Below are 20,949 nucleotides of genomic sequence, written 5' to 3'. Positions count from 1 at the left end.
AAGAAACTCCTGCCATTTGTGACCTTGGGTAGACCTTGCAGGCATTATGCTAGTGAAATAACTACATGTGATGATGGATGGTAACTAGACTTCTTGTGGCAAACATTTTGCAATATATACAACTATCAAATCATTATGTATTATGCCTGAAACTAATATAATAAATTATATCTCATTTAAAACAAATGTTCTCACCACACAAAAAAAACATAGTAACTATGTAAGGTGATGGATGTGTTAATTAGCTTGATTATGGTAATCATTTCATTTGTACACATATGTCAAACATAATACTGTACACTTTGACTATATATGTTTTATCAATCACATCTCAATAAAGATGAGAAAAAAGAGTCAAAATGTATACTTTCAGGAAACCACTTAAAAAAATTTTAATACAAGTGATATGCTAAGAGGGGAGAGAAATGAAATCATATAAAATGCTCAATTAAAACAGATGGCAGAAAAGAGGTGAAAATAAGATGAACACACAAAACAAACAGAAATCTATAATAGCAATTTCCTTGAAGTAGGGCATTGTGGAAGCAGTATAATAGGAAAGCATCAATAATTAATTAAAATGAAAAGGAATAATTGTACAGAATGAATCAATGGAAAATATGGGGGAAAAAAGCCATGGGTAGAAAAACAGGTAATAAGGCAAACGAGGGGAAAGACATCAACCTCCTCTACCCAAAGAAAACTATTTTTCTCATGAACATAAATATAAAACCTAAAATATAAGAGACCATGTAAATGACCAGCTATGAAAGCATCATGATAAAAAGACTAAAAATAAATAGAAAATGTGGGATTGTCATAAACAGGAAAGTTTGGAATGTTAATGAAACATTGCTCTTGATAGTTAACTGCTCAGTTTTATAGTCCTAAATACATCTAATAGTTTTACTTTCAATTTTACTTTCAGGTATTAAATAGAAAATACCTCCACCTTTTTAATGAGGAAAATGAAAAACATTATCAAATCTGAATTAGTTATAACCAGAATCCTTAATCTCAAAAAATGTTATTTCTTACTTATTGTAACTAAGATATTGGATTTTCTTCCTTTCCTTAGCTTAAAAATATGATTTTTACTTTTGGCATACTCTATGATGATTAATTATGAGGGTATCATGTTGAATACACCCCACACATGGAAAAAGAACAAAACTTGTAATCTCAAGATGAGGCTATACCCCTTTTTCACTAGTAATCGGATGCAGTTCCTGTCACTGATCAAAAGTCTCAGTTGCAATCCTCAAAGAGCTGATAGCTCAGAGATAACAAATATAAAAGTGCTTTGAAAACTACAAACTGCCATATAAATATTACAGAGGTATAAATCAAAGAAATGAGTAGTAAATATCTGCACAATATCCTAATTATTTGCGAGGTTGGTCACCATCATTGTTAAATTATCTCCTTCTAGGAACCCTAAGGCTAATGGAAGAAAAATATCAGATAATTGAGATTTTACATTGTGGTCTTATATTTCATCCATAAGGACACTGCGTATTTTAATTTTCCTCTGAATTGTCAATTTCCTAAGAGTCTGCATTCTCAGGAGTAAAATAAAACAGGGTAAGAATTCTAAGAGAATTAATCAAGGCATAAATGGTATTTTGAACTTTAGGGGATTATTACTCCATTGGTAAGTTATTAGATCCAAACACTGTAGAGTTTTCTACTCTGTTCTTATTTAAAGCAAAGAAAGAACGTGGTAAATTTTTCTTTAACCTTTTTCAACTGGGATTCCATTTTCAGACATTCCTCCTTCTTCTGCTCTAAAGCAATCTCTAGTGTCTTTAGCCGTGAGTCCTTTTTCAGTCCTGAGGAAGCCAGGGAAGAAGCATGTTCCTTCAGATCCAAGAGTGAAGCCTAAAAGCAACACACATGGAGAATAAATACTAACTATAAACAAAATGAAGATTTTAATTTATTTTCTTGGTCACTTGTAGTGTCTTTCCATTATCACATACTGACACATTTCTTTTTCAAGAACATGAAATATAAAACAATATTAACTTTAGCTTTCAAGTCCTAACTATAATAACAAGAATTCCCAAGAAATACCAATTGAATAATGATTGAATGAGTTCTATCAACATATATTCATTCCCATAAAATAAATGGAAGTAGATTAGATCAGGCCTTGTGAATGTACGTAGTCAACCTCAGTAGTTATACTGACTTACATATAAAACGTTTTCTTTTTTAGAAGAAAAATTCTACTAGGAACTTAAATTTCCATAAATCTTCTTAAAGACATTAGAAAGAAAATCCTGAGGATGTTCCTAAAGCTCATACATTATTATCTGATCACAAAGCATTAGGCATTTTTGCTATTTAACTCATATTAACAGGAGTCTCCAAACACAGTTATCAAAGCAGCTTAAGTCACCTAAATGGTCAACATTTACGATTTCTCTGCCAATGGTGAGATGCATTTTAAGAGATGTTATAAACAAATTGTTCTCCCTTTGCATATTCCTGTCATCGATCACCTTTCTTAACATAAGCACAATACTTCTCCAAATGTAACTGGGCTTCAGTTATTTTAGGATCTTAAAAAATGTCATTAACAAGTACAAAACCAACTCAGAACACACTGAAAGAGATAAGACTTAGGAAATAAATGATCCAATCTACTATGTCTCTGCAAAGCTTCCTTAAATATACCTTAAGGTCTTCCCAAAAGGCCTACTATAAGAATATTTTTTTAAATCTCCTATTAAATACTTTTTTATATGCACTATGCAAATCCCAACTATAACATATGCACATATCGCACTGACTAAGCAAACCAAATAATTCGATTTTGGTGATCTTAACCTCTTTCTCTGAGAGGTCGCCTTGCAGTAGGCTGACTTTTTCTTTCAAGTCTTTAAGATCTTTTTTGTAGTTATCAATTTCTTCTTGCTTCTCTCGCTCATCTCGGTCCCGCTGTTCCTTTAAGCGTTCAATTGTTCGCTCCTGATGAGAGAGCAAGTCGATATGTGAGAAAATTCCTTTCATACTTGTACCGTGGCTGTAACTCAACTTTAAGATGAAATTTCACACTTCTGTCCCCTATTCAAAAGACAGTCATAAGTTGCTAATCATGTACTCTTTGAAGGATTCATCCTTCCTACTTATCTTGCTATAACAAAGATCTGGCTTTGTTATTTTGATTCCCCTGCATCTCTTTACACATTATCTCAACTAGTATTCTTTTGGAATAGTCCCATTCATTCAATTCCTAAGTAACCCAAAACTTTTATATATATATATATATACACACAATCTAATGACGATAAGTTACAAGTATTTGTTTTTTATATAAATTTACATGTTGCCCAGAAGGCAATGGAAACAACTCACAATTCGCACACAAAAAAAAGGGAAGGTTGGAGAGATTATGCTATGTTGAGTTTAAAGCATAAAGAAGAGTAAAGAAAAAAGAAACCATTAAAGCTTCTTTCTGTCAACAGACAGGAAGTTGGAAAGTTTAGCAATTTAAGTATATTTCTAGGTATAATTTTGAAATATATTCAAGGATCAAGCTTTGATCCCAGGCAGGCAACCTGAAGCATTCGGTGTCCAAGAGGTTTAAGGAACAGTGACCCTCCTCCTTTAAAAAATCGAGTTGAAATGCCCCACTAAGATTCCTTAAACCTCCTTGCAAGACATTAACAGTCGTTATGTTGGGTCACATTTTATTTACTCAATCATTTTTTAAAAACTCAGTTTGTTCATAAAGGCAAAATGAAGTAGCAAAGCCATGATTAGAAACACGGCAAGTATATCATATTAACAACTAAAACCCATAAATGGATTAGGTACCAAGGCAGCATAGTAAAGGAGAACTAATTACATCCTGCTTCCTCATGGTCAGAGTCTGATATCCCCAAATTCTAGTTGACCGTACACATAAAAGTAACTTTTCTTCTTCTTCACAAGATCGTAAATTGGGAACAAACGGCTAATTCTTTAAAAAGTTCAGCCACTACCTCTAGTGTATAACCCATCTTGCCTAGCAACAAACGCTTCAATTGGCAATAATGAAGTGGTTTTCTCCCTCTTACACTATGTACATCAGCAATAGTACCACGGAACACTCTTCTCCATTTTGCCCAAAGGGATTTCTTTTGTCTTCCATGACATAACTCACGACTAGAGGAAACAACAGATTAGTGAGAACACGGAAAAAATGTGTCCCGAGCAGTCTGGTGCCCTCACTCACTTTCTCGGCCAAGGCCTCCTCCAGGGTGGTCAGGGCAGTGTCCGTGTTGGTGGTGTCGGCCTGCAAGGACTTGACTCGCTCCTTCAAGCTGCTCATCTGCTTTTCCTTATCTCTAAGCTGCTCTTGGAGATTTTCAATCTGAGTGTGCATACACATTTAAGGGGGGAAAAAGAAATTAAAATAAATACAAATAGTCACAATAATTTTACATTGCAAACAGGTAGGTCAGGGTTGTCTGTGAGTGTGTGTCCTACAGAAATAATTTAACCCTAAAGGTTTCACTACATGCAAAACTTTAAGTCCAGAATTTATATCCTGAACAGAGAAAAGAGGCATACATGGGTTTGGGCACACATACATATACATAAATTTCGAAAGAAATAAAGTAGCTAGGGAGAAAAGACCCAACATACAAAGATGAAGATGGAGAGAGGAAAGCTATGAAACATGGGATTGCTTCCCAAATGAATAGTATAAATGCTATTCCTTCAAAACAGATTGCAAAGAATCGAAGGAGGACAGAGAGTACATCAGCTAGACAGTAAGAAAAACAAGTCAGCTGTATACAGGAAAAACTGTTCTTAAATGCTAGTGTTAAGTTAGATTTTTATATCACCTTTTATCTAAACAGCAAGCATTTTCAGTGGAATTTCTAACTGTAGTTAATCATTCTTTCATACACATTTACATGTATTCATTTACTCAAAAAAGTATATACTACATTCTCTATTATATACCAGGCACTAGAGATACAGAGAAAAGTGAAGAGACCCATTTTTATTATGTTAGAAGATGGTTATAGAACTCCACATTATGTAGCTGAAGCCAAGCTGTCGATGGGCGTGTGTGCCATCCTAAGGAACACAAATGCTATGCTAGACAGATGGGAACCATTAGGAATTTTTAAGCAAAGAAATAGTTTTGTCAGTCCTGTATTTTATATAGATAATTCTGACGGCTGTGAAAAAGAAATTTAAGAAGACTTGCATAGAGACATGGAAAACAATTAAGAGGCTGTATCAATTCAGGTAAAAGATTTTGGAGACTAAACGAGCTAAAAAGATGGAAAAGGGGATGGGTTTGAGAAACATTGTGGAAATAGCATGTTATCATTAGGAAGATTCAAGTACACACAATGAAAAATATTAAGCAAAAACAAGGAATTGTAGAAAGATATTCTTAATAAAGTAAAGGAAAATAAATAAGGCAATTATTTTAGAACTCACAAACTTCATCCATTCATTTAACAAATATTTGAGCTCTTGCTACCTGCCAGGCACTTTTCTATCTGTTGAGGATATATAAATAATCAAAACAGACAAAAATCCCTACCCTCAAAGAGCTTACATCCTAATATGGTAGACAAGGAATGAATTAATCAAATGAACATAGCACGTACTGTGTTTCCCCGAAAATAAAACCTAGCCAGACAATGAGCTCTAATGCATCTTTTGGAGCAAAATTAATATAAAAGCCAGTCTTATTTTACTATACTATAAGACTGGGTCTTACATAATATATGATATGATATGATATAAGATATAACATAATACTGGGTCTTATATTAACTTTCGCTCCAAAAGACACATTAGAGCTTACTGCCTGGCTAGGTCTTATTTCTGGGACAACACGGTAGGATGGCAGTAAGTTCCATGGAGAAAAAGGAAGCAGGAGAATATAATCATAGTCTTCTCTTGAGCTAATACTAGAACTCGCTGGTTTATTTTACATGGCTTTCAAAAAGCAACATAAATGTTATCTCCTTTGGGAAGATGTTCTTGCTTTTACCCCCATAAGATGACCATCGTTTGCATTCCATCACACTTATACATACATATACTTTATCTACATACACACACGCACTTACCTCCATTCTTTCATCGAGCTATATATTTATCACACTTACCTCCACTCTTACATCTATCTATACATTATAACACCAATCCCTAACCATCCTGCCCCTTTACCCCAGTTTTCTATTTTCATATCTGGCACATATCAGGTTTATAATATTGGTCAGTAAATGAATAATATATAAGCTATGGCTTTTATAACTGTACTTAGGCATACACATAAACTCCTGCCAAGAAAGGAACTAGAAGAGAACCCTAGATCCAACTTTCTGATAATTTCCTGCGTTACCAATTTAGATCTTTAAGGTCCAGCTTCATTACACAGAGGAAGAAGAAAAAAAGTCACTGTCCAGATAGTCAATGAGAATTCCAAAAGCAAAGCAAATAAGTAAAGCAAAAAGATTCAGCAAATTTAGAATAGGGTGCCATGAATACTATAAGGCTTGGATTTTCATTCTTTAACAAAGAAATAATCATACAAGTGAACCACTGATAAGCCTGAAATGGCTCCAGTCTTCAACACCAACAAAAGTCAAAAGCCTATCATGAAAAAAAGACTATCACAGATGAAAAGCATTAGTTTACCTTCAGTTTAAACAGACACTACTACTGGAATCTCATATGGACCAATATTTAGGTTGATCTCACAACCACTAAAGAGAATTTTGACTCTCAAAAATAAAGTAGATATTTCATATACATACAGAATGCAACACTCTGGTATTTACATGTTGAACCAGCTATACAAGTCAGCTGCTAACAATATATACCTTACACAAAGAAAAAATATGATCATGCTGTTGATTAGAGTTTCTCATCAAGAAAAGGCAGTACAAGAATCATTATTTAACATGCAATTTCACAGAACCAAGTTTTATATACAAGAAAACAGAGATCTGTTTTATAAGCCCACCTACTACACAAACAGCTCTTAATATATATAAGGATAATACCCTACTTTCCCTTCCATCATTAGCATCTAAGAAAGAAATTAAGAAGTTAAACTGTTAACAATTCCACTTGGATAATTTATATGTAGTCAAATTATTAAAGGGTTCCATTATTCTTTGCTGGCAAAAATGTTTTCTGGTAATACTCGGGTGCAGAAGCAGATAAACTAGGTAAAGTCCCCACTAACAAGTTCTCCCTAAGCTACTTTCTTAGCTACTTTCTTCTTCAATTAGCCAGCAGTCTTAAACAGATTGACTCTTGGGCTGGAGGGGAGGAAAACGATGGCTATTCTTGGACTCCTGTTTCTTCTAAAGAGAAGGAATAAACACCCCATAGTGAAAGGAACTGACAAAATGCAGAAAGGACACCAAAATTGCCTACTCTGGGCAAGTTGCCATCAGTGAGAAAGATTTGAAACAGATATATGCAAACTAGCTGTATAAGCATCAAACAAAAGACTCTGTGTGTGGTGTGTGGGAGGAGAGGTGTGTACAAAAATGCTTTCCTTTTTCTTTATCCAGCTTCATGAGAGATAATAGTTGAGCCCTCCTGAAAGCTCCTGTTACATATCTTTGCTTGTGATTCAAAATTGTGCTTTTCTGATCAAGGATCTCTGGGTTTATATGTGTCCCTAACCAGCTGGTATATGAATGTGACCATATTATTTTTGTCATTATTCTTTTCTTTTCCACTAATCTATTGTTGAGGTTGTAAAAGCTCTTCACCCTGACAGTCCCATATCATATCATTCCAGTATTTACTATGCAATATCTATAAAATTTATAGTGGAGATCTTATTCAATACTAAGTTCAGTTATTCACAGGATCTGAAATACATGATTTACAACAACCAAGAGAAAAACTGGATCGGTTATGCACATACTTGAATATTAACAATAAAGATGATTGCTTGGAATCATGTCAAGTGGAAAAATACTCCATTAAATATTCTCAGAATATAAAAAAAGAGGAAAAAACCCCCTCCATTTTGTAGGAACAGAAAACACAGAATCCCTAAAATCACAATAAGACATGAATAGCAACAAAAATAATAATAATGGTGCTGGTGAGAGAGAGGCAGTGGTGGTAGTCACGGGCCACTGACACTTAAAACGAGAGTCGTACGTACGTGGCAGGCACTGTTATAAGAACTTTACCGTGTTTCCCCGAAAATAAGTCCTAGCATGATTTTTCAGGATGACATCCCCTGAACATAAGCCCTAATGCGTCCTTTGGAGCAAACCTTAATATAAGACCCGGTCTTATTTTCGGGGAAACACAGTACATATAACAACTATTTAAGCATCACCACAAAACTATGAGATAATTACTGGGCAATCCAGCTCTACAATCCTACTCTTAATCACTATGATATAAATAATGGTTTTATGACAAAAAACAAAACAAAGAAACAATCACACAAAGGTGACTCAAGCATCTTTCTATAAACTATTCCTTATTATGAAATAGCATTTATTAATAAACACAGTATGTTATCACTATGGTCACTTATATTAAAATGTTATCCCCTACAAAGAATGAAGGGTAGAGATACCAAACCACTGTAAACGCCAAAGGAGGGAAGATATATCCAAACACAATACACTAAAGCTGGTGGACAGAGCCAAAGACACTTGGTATCAGGATTCCATATCATGGTAATATTAAAATAGTCTGTTACCCCTGACTTTCCAGGGCGAGAAGTAAGCCAGTTTATTTACATACATGACGGAATAAGGGGCACTTGACAATGAAATAGCTAAAAAGCTTTTCTGCTTTTACTTAAATAACTTATTTTTAATAATATTGAAGATTAATGAAATGATTGTTGCAGAAAATTATGTATTTTACAATTCTGCAGGCCTTTTTTCTATCTTATGCATATCCTATCTGATATGGAAAGAAATCATTATGTACCTATTAGCATGCATTCAATTTCTGCACGAGTCAAGTTTTGCAGGAATCGAAGGAACTGGTGTTTATTCTATGTATCTGTGTCCTTGATGATAACTAGGGAAGGGGAGGATCAACCAGGTTTATACATACAGTTTATACCCATACAGAAGAACTAACAATGAAGAATTCAAGAAGGAAATATTTTTTAGAAAAAGAAGACATTTTCCTTAAAATGACCTCTCTTATCATAATATAGTTCTGCTAAATGGGTTGGAAATAGAAATAACGTGTTACATTACATTATATTACATTATATTAGGCCTTTCTTCTCCTCATACAGTTTTTATTTTACAAAGAGAGAGAAGAACCAATAAAACCAGAGGACTAATGGTGAAAGCATGTGAATACATCACATCTGCATACCAATTCCATACTGGCACAGATTCCTTGACATCTTTTGTTTTGGTTTTTATCAGCACAGCCAGTTGTTAGAAACTATCATGTTTCAACTTCAACGTGGGTGATTTATTCCCAATCCAGTGGAACTGATCACTCTGCCTCTGAGGCCCTGATCTCTGACAGAGGTAAAAGAGGATATAGAATATAGTTCTAAGGACAAGGAATCGCAAAACACTTCTTTCAGTCACCTGGCTGGCTACTTTAAAAGCCATTTGAAGGGAAGAATTTTTGTTTGGTGATGGCTCTGGAGTTGTTCTCAGCAGCCATCAGGATCAAATCCATCATGTGAAGCAAGTTACTCAGGCTCTGACCTTTGCCTTTTTGGTTAGTAGTACCTTTCAGTATCAGTGGGAGAAGTACAATCTGGATGAACCAACAGGCCATAATCAGCTGGCAGTAATTAACAGAATCTAAAAAAGAAAATTTCACTAAGTCCCCTAATTTCTAGGCAATTTTTTTCTATTACTCTACATTCCGCGGAAACGTACAAACAAGGCACAACTATAATTTACCAAAATGAGCAGGTTTTGCCCAGATTATTTACGAGTATATTGACCCCCAAATTTTACTTGTCTAATTATGTGTTTCCAACGATGAAAAGACAGAGGAGTAACAAAGTCATGAGAAACTGTAAGCAATGTTTTAATCTCAATTTAGATTGTTTTCCATGGCTTCATTCTCAATTACTATTTATGTCTTTAATAAGCCCAGCAAAGATTTTTTGAATGGCAACCAGTTATTTCTTTAGTTGAGTTTCCCTCTCAATTGTGCTATTCTCTCATCAGGTAAATTATGGAGTATATTATTATAATGAACAAACAGCTAGCTATGTCATACTGGGCAAGTTACTCGATCTTTCTAATTACCTGTAAAACAAAATACAACTAATACTCAATTATAAAATTCCTATGATAGGGAAGATGAGAACATTTAAAAAGGAGTTAAGTTCAACAGACTATTACTATATTTTATATTAAAACTGTTCAAATTGAACTATACAGGAAGTGTAGGTATGACCTTTAGGAAAATACATTCAGAGTCCACTGCTCCAGGTAGATTTTATTAATTGCTGGGAGGGGAAATAAGTTCCTTAACAGATTTGATCGTGGGACAGGTAATGAATCTGGGGACCTCATACATTAAAATAACAGGATAATGTGAAGCAAAAACTGGTGCGACCAAAGATCACTGCCAGTCAAAAATCTGCTTGGCAGACAATTATGAACTCTAGTTAACCCATACCTTTATTTAACTCTTTAGTGAACTCATTCTCTCCCAGATTCACCCTGTATGACCAAACAAATCAAACTGTCAGGGACTTTGGGGGGTTTTCTGCAATGCCAAAGAAAGACTGGGAGACAACAAATGAAACAAAGAAAGCAAGACTTACAAAACCTACTTGAAATATAAAGTCTGAAGAGACTATAATGGGATGCTTCATACATTTTAAGTCTACATTCAAGTTCATCGAAGTTTCTTTTTTAGCCAGGACTACTTTTATGGCCTGAAGTAAGCTAACTTGGATTAATATTCAACCCTAGGGTGACAAGGCTGAGTTTCCCAGGAAATAGATTTTACTGTGCAAAAATTTTAGAGGGTGCTCTTGGGATCAATATCTGTGCAAAGAGGCGGGGATGGGGGGAGCGGGACTGTGCAGAGGGAAAAATTCAGTTGCCACATGGTCTCAAAGAATTCAGACTACACCATGAGGAGCTCTGAATCTGACAGGATCTTTCAGAGCTGTCCCAGGTCAGGGCAACAGAGTCAAGCCCTTGGACCCTACAAAGACTAGTTCCTGGACGCCAACAGGAAGGGGTATGCCCTTGTGCAAGGTGATCATCACAGAAGCCAACAATGAAGGGCTGTGTCAACACCACTTCCAGCATCCTTCAACCCTCAAGGGGGATCTGGGCCACTCATCACGGCACCCATCAGACCCAGCAGCTGTACCCTTTCTAGTAAAATTATAGTGAACATGAAATTGTAATTGCCCTCACTTTATGTTGTATTTGAACTATATACATAATTCTATGGCTTTGTAAAACCTAAAGAGACCCCTGCATCCCAACATGGTTGTTTCACAGATGGTGGGCATTCTAGACCAGGAGTTCATAGGTGGCCTTGAGGTACTCTGTATGACATCCCAGTTCACCTAAATGAGTTACGTGTACTTTTACATGGAGAGAGCCCATAGCTTTCATCAGATTGTCAAAAGAGTAGCAGAAGTTAAAAACAATGATTTTTAACTTTAATCGGGGACATTCTTTTCAAATACCCAGAATGTTGTTTAAAATAAACAGCCACTTCATTTAAAACTGCTTGCTTAGCTGCTTTATAAAAATACTGTGTTACCAAATTTGCTGTGTATAAAATAAGAGTTAGGCCTGGGTGGGATGCAGGGAGAACAGGTCCAAACTATAGTTCCTTACCAATATGCAGTGGAAGCTCAAGAATCTTACCAAATTTAGTAAATTTTCCTCAGTAAATTTGGATGATTTTTCTAATCTGAAAAACTCCTCTAGGGAAAAAAAAAAGTGTTAGGAGGAAAAAGTAAGGAGGTCTGGCAATCACAGGAAGATAAAACAAAGGACAAAATATATGTCTGATGTTTGAAGCTATTTTCTGGCGAGGACATACATACTGGTGTGGCAGAGAGAAGGAAAAACACAAAAAGTTACTTCATCAAAGTTTGATTTAACAACTTCTTCAAGTAGTTAATTATTTCAACTTCTCAACTAGAGTTGACAGGTACCTGGGCATCCATCCAAACAGCCATTCCCAACAGGTGAGAATGCAATGCAAGTTAATTCATGTCAAATTAAAAGCAGGAGAAAATATTGACTGTGCTTCAAAACTTTGATCAAGCATTTTTTTTTTTCAAATCCTTTGTCCCTTTCTAGATACTGATCTAGGTATTTATTACTCTGACAAGTTCCTGCTACAAGGTCTCCTGAGATACCACTAAGAACAACCTTTGTCACAATAGGGATCTGACCCTTCCCTATTGACTTGTTATTTAACATTTCTCAAGTTTGAAATGTGTGTTTAGTCAAAATAGAAGTCAGGACAGTCTGAACTAAAGCTTGCAAGACTCTGAGAATATTAATATGGCATACTATTAATAGAAAATTACACAGATAAACATAAATCCTCAAATTATTCACTAAATTACGTAAAAGTCCAAAGAAATTATGTGAGAGTGAGGGTGAAAATTACTTCTATGTTGTACCAACCATTACAATATAAGCCTTTGAATAGTTCTTATTTATTTATATTATACCTTAGCACTCAAAAATAAAGCATGTACCCAAAGGATATGTTCTCTCAGGTTCAGTCCTATTGCCTCCATGATAAGGTTGGTAGAACAACTTTCTACATTTACAAGGCTATTTAAAAACATATCTATCCTTATTCCAGGAATGCAAGGTTGGTTCAACATACAAAACTCAATCAATATAATGTAACATATTAATAAAGAACAAAAACCACATGCTCATCTCAATAGGTACAAAAAAAAAGCACTGGATAAAACCCAACACCTTTTCATTATAAAAACACTCAATAAACTAGGAATAGAGGGAACATCCTCAATCTGGTAAAGGGTATCTATGAAAAAACCTACAGCTAACATCATACTTACTGGTGAAAAATGAAAAACCTTTCCCCTTAGAGAAAGAACAAGGGTGTCTGCTCTGATCACTTCTATTAATCGTTGTACTGGAAAATAAGGAAGGGCAATTAGGGTAGAAAAAAGAAATAAAAGGCAGCCATATTGGAAAGGAAAACATACAACTATCTCTATCTGCAGATGTCATAATCTTATGCATACTAGGAAAATACTAAAGAATACACTTAAACACTATGAGAGCTATTAAACAAATTCAGTAGAGTTGCAGAACACAAGATCAATATTCAAAAATCAGTTGTATATCTGTACACTAGAAATGAGTAATCTAATAATAAAATGAAAACAATTCCACTTACAATAGCATCAAAACAAATAAAATATTTAAGAGTAAATTTTAAAAAGTGCAACACTTATAAACTGAAAACTACAAAACATTGAGGAAAGAAAGGTCCAAATGCCTTTTTAACAGAAATGAATACTGATCTCAAAATTCAAATGGAATTACAAGGAACCCCCAAAAGCCAAAACAATTTGGAAAAGGAACAAAGGTAGAGGATTCAGTTTCCAATTTTAAAAACTACTATAAAGCTACAGTAATCAAGACAGTGTGGTATGGCACATGGATAGACATATAAACTGACAGAATAGAATTGAGATTTCAGAAATGAATACGTGTCTATGGCCAATTGATTTTCAGCAAATGTCCCAAGAGGTATGGGGAAAGAAGAATTTTTTCAACAAATGGTGATGGGACAACTGAATATCCACAGGCAAAATAATAAAGTTGGGACCCCTGTATTATACCGTGTACAAAAATTAACTTGGAATGGATCAAAGACCTAAATGTAAAAACTAAAACTATAAAACTTATAGAAGAAAATGTAGGAAAAATTTTTCATGACCTTAAAATAGGTAATGTTTTCTTAGATATGACACCAAAAGAATATGCAATCAAGGAAAACATGGATAAAATGGACTCATCAAAATTTAAAACTTGTGTGCATCAAAGGATGCTGTCAAGAAAGTGAAAAGATAACCCATAGAATGGGAGAAATACCTGCAAATCACAGAGTTGATATGGTGGAGCCTCCAGAATATATAAAGATTTTGTATTTTTTTTAACTTCATTTTTTAAATTAAATTTATTGGGATGACAATGGTTAGTAAAATTACATAGGTTTCAGGTGTATTCCACAATAAAAAGACAAATAACTCAATTTAAAAATGGGCAAAAGATTTGAATAGACATTTCTCCAAAGAAGAGCTACAAATGGCCAATAAGTACATGAAAAGATGTTCAACATCATTAGTCATGCAAATCAAAACTACAATAAGATACCAACACACACCCATTAGAATGGGTATTTTAAAAAGAAAAATAACAAGCAGTGGCATGAATGTAAAATTCTGCAGCCGCTTTAGAAAGTTCCCAGGTCCTAACAGAGTTAAACATGAAGTTAAAATCAATTACATTCATAGATATATATCCAAGAGAAAATGTATTCATATAAAACCTTGTATATGGATGTTCATAGAATCATTATTCATTCATATCCAAAAAGCGGAAACAATCCAAATGTCCATTAACTTATGAATGGTAAAGAAAACACGGTACGTGCATTACAATCGGATGTCATTCAGCCATAAAGAGGAATGAAATACTGATACTTGCTACAATACGAATGAATCCTGAAAACATTACGTTAAAGAAGCTAAACACAAAAAGCACATACTGTATGATTACATTTATATGAAATGTCCAGAATAGGCAATTCCATAGAGGCAAAAAGTAGGATAGTGGTTGCCAAAGGATAAGGGGTTGTGACGGCTAAGAGGTATGGGTTTCTTTTGGGGATCATGAAAATGTTGTGGAATTAGATAGTGATGGTGGTCGCACAACCCTGTAAATACACCAAAAAACACAACTGAATTACACAGCTTAAAATGGTAAATTTTGTGGTATGTGAATTACATCTCAATTAGGAAAAAAGAAAACATCCATCCAATTAACTCTCTAGTGCTACCTTAAGTCAAAGTTCTATGATGTCAATGAAGTATGAAACTACCCTTAGCCTGGGATTAATCCTGCTTTATTCACCAAATAACAAGAAACAATTTAGCCAAGTTTATCTGTTCTTGATGGACTTAAGAATCTTTTGCATTCAGTGTATCATCTGTGCACATAATCAATCTAGTATCTTCTAGATAGCAGTCTCTTCCATGATAGATCACGAACATCTGTTTTCATCTAGACAGATGTACAAAAGTTTTCATCTAGACAGATGTGCTTGTCACCTAAGGTGAGTTTCCAAAATAAACAATGTAGCATTAATTCACCTTCGGCTGTCAGTACTCTCTTCCCATATACCTTATTCCTCTGTACCCTTTTCCTGTAAATTATTTTCATATCCTGTAATAATTCCTGAATTGAGTAAGACCATTTTAAACTGTTTAGAATTCCTTCTGGTTTGAGGTGACTTCTGTTGGGAGCAATGGAAGATAGTAGAAACCCTATGAATAACAGATTAAAACACTGAGTTGAACAGGGAAATAGAAAATTCCTCTTCATTCTGACTAATAAGGCTTCAACTTCATAAGACAACAGAAAAGAGAGTAAGAGCTTTATCGCTATACCACTCACAAAAAAGTCTCATTTGTACTCTCAATCCTATATCCAATGTTTTATTCAACTTGGGCAGATATTTTCCAAAAATGGCCACGAAATCTCCCACCCTACTTGCTCTTCTGCAATGTGGCTTTGCCACCCCTCCATTGAGAAGGAGAGACTATTTCTTGACTGCCCTGTCCCGAATCATGGTAGGTCCTGTGACTATTATGACCAACAGAATACAGCCAAAGGAACCCTGTGCCACTTCCAAGCCAATTCCTAGCATAGCCCTTAACTGGCCAGGCAACGTCTGCGCCTAACATCTATGACTGTGGAACTTGGGTGCCACATAGGAAGTGTGACTGCTCTCATCTCAGGGCATGTGCAGAAGCCCAGGGACAAAAGATGCCCTGTGGCCATACAGCCAGAGGCCAAGGAGAATCTAGGCAGAATGTGTGCGAATGAAGAAGCCATCTTGGCAGATACCCCCAACTGTCACCAAACGCATCCAGGACAAACTACCCGAGAGAGCCCTTCCTGAAAGCCTGCCTCACAAATCAGTGAGCAAGACAAAATGCTTGTTTACGCCCGAGGCTTTAGGGATGATTTATCCCGCAGCAATAGGTTTCTGCCCACCTACCTGTCATGCTACTGCTCTCGCTGCTTGAGTCACTTATATCTGAATTTTACTGTTTCTAGATTATCTGAATGTAGAGGTGAGGGGTGTTGGGCATTGTTTTATTGTTTTTATTTTTTGGAGAGGAGTGTTCTGGAAATGGAAGGAATAGTGAGTGGGGACATATAAATAAAGATACAAGGTAAACAAAGATCTTCCCTTTCTGAAGGAATAATTCTTCAGTCATTATAAAATGTCATTGTGTAAGATCAGCTTCATTTAAAAAGAGTAATCTGTTAACAAATTGGAAGTTAAATTAGACTTTGCAAGTTCAACTATCTGCCTCCTTAAGGTTTGCTTGAAAAAGAGAAGGTAAAAACGTTACACAAAGCAGAGTAAATCCATACGGAGTATATTCCCCAATAGAAATATCATTATCAATCAGACTTCATTTTCTATGCATTCTGGGTTTTTCCCCCCAATAAAATGATATTTCAATAATTAAGTTATCATCTTCTCCATAAACAACAAATTTTAAATAAACTGAGTTATAGTAAAAATTATAAGTAAAAGAAAGAAAAGGGAAAATTCTAATGTCAAAGTTTTCAACTTAAAATTTGACTGGGGCCTGACTTGGTCTTGTCTTACCTTATCTTAATTAACAGCTGGGTTGTGACTTAAAAAATAACTTAGAAAATATTGCAAGTAATCCTTATTAAAAATAAAATAGCACTATTTAAAAAATAAAATATTGTCTCTGAATAAATTAGTAAATATTGTTTTTAATGATAAAACATATTCTCCTTTCCATTTTGTTATGGAAAAAGTGAAGAAACTAGCACTGCCTTAATCAAGACTTCCCAGAAAACAAACAACACATAAAGAACCTACTCCTTCTGACTGCCTACCCAAAACAATAGAAGAGACTTACAGAACCAATCTAGGACCCTACCCTGCCAAAACAACCTCTAATTCTGCTTATATCAATCAGCTTTCTGCTACTGTTAAATCTAAACTCTAAACACCAAAACAAGGTGAAATAAATGTAAGTCACAGAAGCAGAAGGAAATGATAACATCTGCACAAGCAAATGAAACTCCAAGCTACATTATCATTTATATTCATTCAAGCAAGAAACTGTAAGACTTTAACACAGATTTTGAATACAGCTCAGATTCAAATGCTCATTTATATTTCCCAGGTCAGTAATTTACTGTAAATTAAGAAATTTGCTGTAACACAAAACTACTGTAAACCACAGGGAGAACCCTAGGAAGGAGGAGCGCAGTGCTAACCCCATTGTACCGCATACCTGACCACCCACTATTGTCCCATTTTTTTCTCTGGGCATAGACTTGTCCCAGTGCATACAAATAGGTACACTGCCTAGAAAGCTAGGAGACTGTGGTGGCAAGTGGTGCCCAAACAGCCAAAACTAGTCCAGAGCATGTGGCTCATAGTTTAGCCATTATCACTGCTGCTACTGTTCTCAGAAAATAATGATTTTTTAAAATGCATATCTAATGTGCCAAAAGTAATACCAAAGCAATATATAATATTCAACTATTACTTTAACATGCAATTATAAATATTTGTGGAAAAAACAATTAGAGAATGCAGATGCCAAAGAACAAGAAAAGGATGAAAGCAGTTACCATCTTCCTCTTCCTTATATGTCTGAATCAAGAAGCAAAGTAGGTTAAGTGTTGTGTAGTATCAAGATATCTCTCCAGGAACATCTGAAGTTCTACCCAAAAGGTTCTATTTCAATATCATATTGCAGATAAATCTGTAAAGTTTTTCATGGAAAAATCTTCAGGACCAGAGGAAAGAAAAGCTGAATTCAATTTAATTAGTTTCCTAAATGAATTAATAAAGATGAGTACACTTGCTAGAAAGTTTCTCATTATGTAAGAACTAGAAAAAATTTTCCCAGAGACCAGGTAATATGAGAGTTCATAATAAGAAACAAAACGTATTCACAGAGCTTTACCAGAAGTTTTTAAGTTTCTATATTACAAAATGTTTTAGGAAGAAAAGAAGTGAAATTCTACGGGATGACACTCTGGAAAAGAATACTGCTCTCCGGACTTGGGATGTCCCACCCCTTCCCCACTTGCCTAGCAAATCTTCATTCATTTTCAAGACTCAGCCCCCAAGAGTTTCTTAAACTCTTTTCACACAAGATCAAATCTAAACCGCCTTGCTTTGTGCCCCACTGTACATCATTCGTGTAACTTCTTTAACTCCCACAAGTCTGAGACTCTGAGAGCAGAAACCACATCTTATTTGTCTTTGTAATCAGCACAGCGCCTAGTACACAGCAAGAGGTGCTGCGCTGAATGCATGAATAAAGACAATTCAGGAAGACTGGGAAGAACTGGAAAGCCCACAAGAACATTAGTTTTACTCTGCATCTATAAATGTACCCAGGAAGGGGAAAAAAGGAAAACGAGCAAAGAACATACCAATGTACACAAAGGTCACAAAGGTACATATATATATATATATACATATATTGCTTTAAAAGCTAGGAAAATGTGGGGGTGGGGATGGCCCTAAAATAGCCAAACACAGTTGTGTGTATCACGTGCCTCATGATCCAATCTTCACTGTAAGAAAGAATTATGTGGAGTGATCACTCCAATTGACTAGGATTTTTAAGGCATTTGTAAGGCCCTAGAAGAAGAACAGAAAGGAAAATGGATTTATAAAGAGACTAGACCTGCAAACAAACTGAGCTTACAAACAAGAAAATCTACAGAGAGCAAAAAGTGTTTTCAGAATTATCTTGATAAATATATCCATCTGATAGAGTTCTTCTTACAATATTCCACAAAAGTCTTTTCTGGACTTGTTCAACATTTTATCACTTCCATGAAAGTATAAAGAATACTCTCATAAATTTGTAGAAGTCATAAAACTGAAGGAGATAAATTATATAATCAAATCAAGATTCAAAAGATCCTCAAAGATTAAAGCAATTGGCTGGACTTAAAGTAAAACTTAATAAGAATAAGCAATATTAATACCTTACAGTCACACTATGTAACACTTTACAGGTCCCAAGGTGCTTTCATACACATCATAAATAACCTCCTGAGTTAACTACTATATCCTGTCTACAGAGGAAGAAACAGAAGGTTAGTGAGCTTCAGTGAGTGGCCTAAGCTAACATTTCTGCTGGCGTCAAAACCAGAACATTAACAGTCTAGTCATCTCTCTTGCGATTAGATCCAAAATTCCAACTGGACAAGTATGGAGGAAAAATGGTTTAGACAAATAACTGCCATCAGAAAGATTAACCAGGACCAATAAGAACAATGGAAGAAACAAATATTTCACCTGGGAAAAGATTTGGGGCTGTCAAACAGCAAGCTTCCAACACAACACCTAAGAAGCCATCCTGCGGAAGGATTACCCTTGTTCAGTGCGGCCCCCAGAAATCTCAACCAGCCAATACCTGTAAGTAGCCAATTTCTGGTTCAAGAAATGAGGTCAAAATTGTCCGAGTCATTTATTTATCATAACTGGACATATGTGACCATAAGCTGAATAAATCCATTTGCCAGAGACTTTATAGGAAAAATTTAATAAAAAAGACAGCAGGACTTTATCAAGTAAGACTCTACATCTGTATCAGATCTTCTCTGAAAATGTACAAATGAACTTCTAGGAAAAGTGGTTCAAATTTCAGGATTATAAAATTAGGAATGAATTTAAAATAAAGTAGAGGGAAAATTCTTTTCCAATGAAGATAGACAGATAGGTATACATCGAGAGGGTTTCTCTAGGCGTTTTTATTATTAATATACAAACAAAAGGAAACATAAAAGTATATAATAAACACCTATGTACCAACCATGCAAATAAACAAATAAATAAACCATGCAAATAAACAAAAATTAATCTGCTCCCAGTTATTTTAAATTATATTACATATCTAACATATACATATACGTGTATATCTGTATGTTATGAAGCAAACACACATAAATTCATCACCCACATTACGAATGAGAAACTAATGTACTTGAAATATTTACACACACACACACACACACACACACACACACACACACACTCCTCCTTACCCCATCTCTCTCCTTTCCCTATCTCCGGAAGAAATGACTTCGCTGAATTTTTAATGTAAATATTCCCTTGCCTTAAAACAAAAAGAATAATACGTTCAACTGTGTGTCTTTCGGTCGATGACCATTTGCTTAGTGTTTGCTCAGTTTTGTTTTGGATTTTTTAAAATCCAAACAAGGTTACTCTGAGCATTCCTACACACACGTCCTGAAGTTCATCTAAAGTGTATATGTGCAGGAGGGTATGCTTAGTTTTAATTTAGTAAAATAAATGCTTTCACAAGTAGTTGTACCAATTTCAAATCCCAGCAGCATTGTGTAATCCAGTTGCCACATTTACCAATACTTGGTATTGCCAGACTTCTTACTTTTTGCCAACACAGCATGAAATGGCAGGTTTGACATGGTTTCTTAATCTGGTCTTATTTTACAACCCCTGATTACAGTGAGGGTAAATTACTTTTTATATTTATTTGCCACGTGTATTTCCTCTTATTATATACATTTTATTAATACATGCATAGGTTGTAAAAGTATGAAAACATGCTTTCTGACCTAAGTTAGGGGCATACAAACAGCAAATCAAGTGTTTATCTCTGGGACAGAATAAAGGGGAACACTA

General features: G+C 35.0%; 1 protein-coding gene across 16 annotated transcripts in view; it reads right to left on the bottom strand.

Annotated features, from left to right (window-relative positions):
• ERC1 (ELKS/RAB6-interacting/CAST family member 1) overlaps window positions 1-20,949 on the bottom strand; it is a 484,493-nt gene that overhangs the window by 293,501 nt on the left and 170,043 nt on the right. For all 16 annotated transcript variants that reach the window (XM_033116427.1, XM_033116435.1, XM_033116434.1 and 13 more), the window contains 3 exons: window positions 4,226-4,363; window positions 2,836-2,976; window positions 1,741-1,881 (listed from right to left, as the gene is read on the bottom strand). In XM_033116427.1, coding sequence (XP_032972318.1) covers window positions 1,741-1,881; window positions 2,836-2,976; window positions 4,226-4,363 — 420 coding nt within the window. The remainder of the gene's footprint in view (window positions 1-1,740; window positions 1,882-2,835; window positions 2,977-4,225; window positions 4,364-20,949) is intronic.

The sequence above is a fragment of the Rhinolophus ferrumequinum genome, chromosome 10 (assembly GCF_004115265.2).
Source record: "Rhinolophus ferrumequinum isolate MPI-CBG mRhiFer1 chromosome 10, mRhiFer1_v1.p, whole genome shotgun sequence".
Taxonomy (NCBI): domain Eukaryota; kingdom Metazoa; phylum Chordata; class Mammalia; order Chiroptera; family Rhinolophidae; genus Rhinolophus; species Rhinolophus ferrumequinum.
The sequence above is the reverse complement of the archived record's forward strand: the minus strand, read 5'-3'. Positions and strand labels throughout refer to the sequence as shown.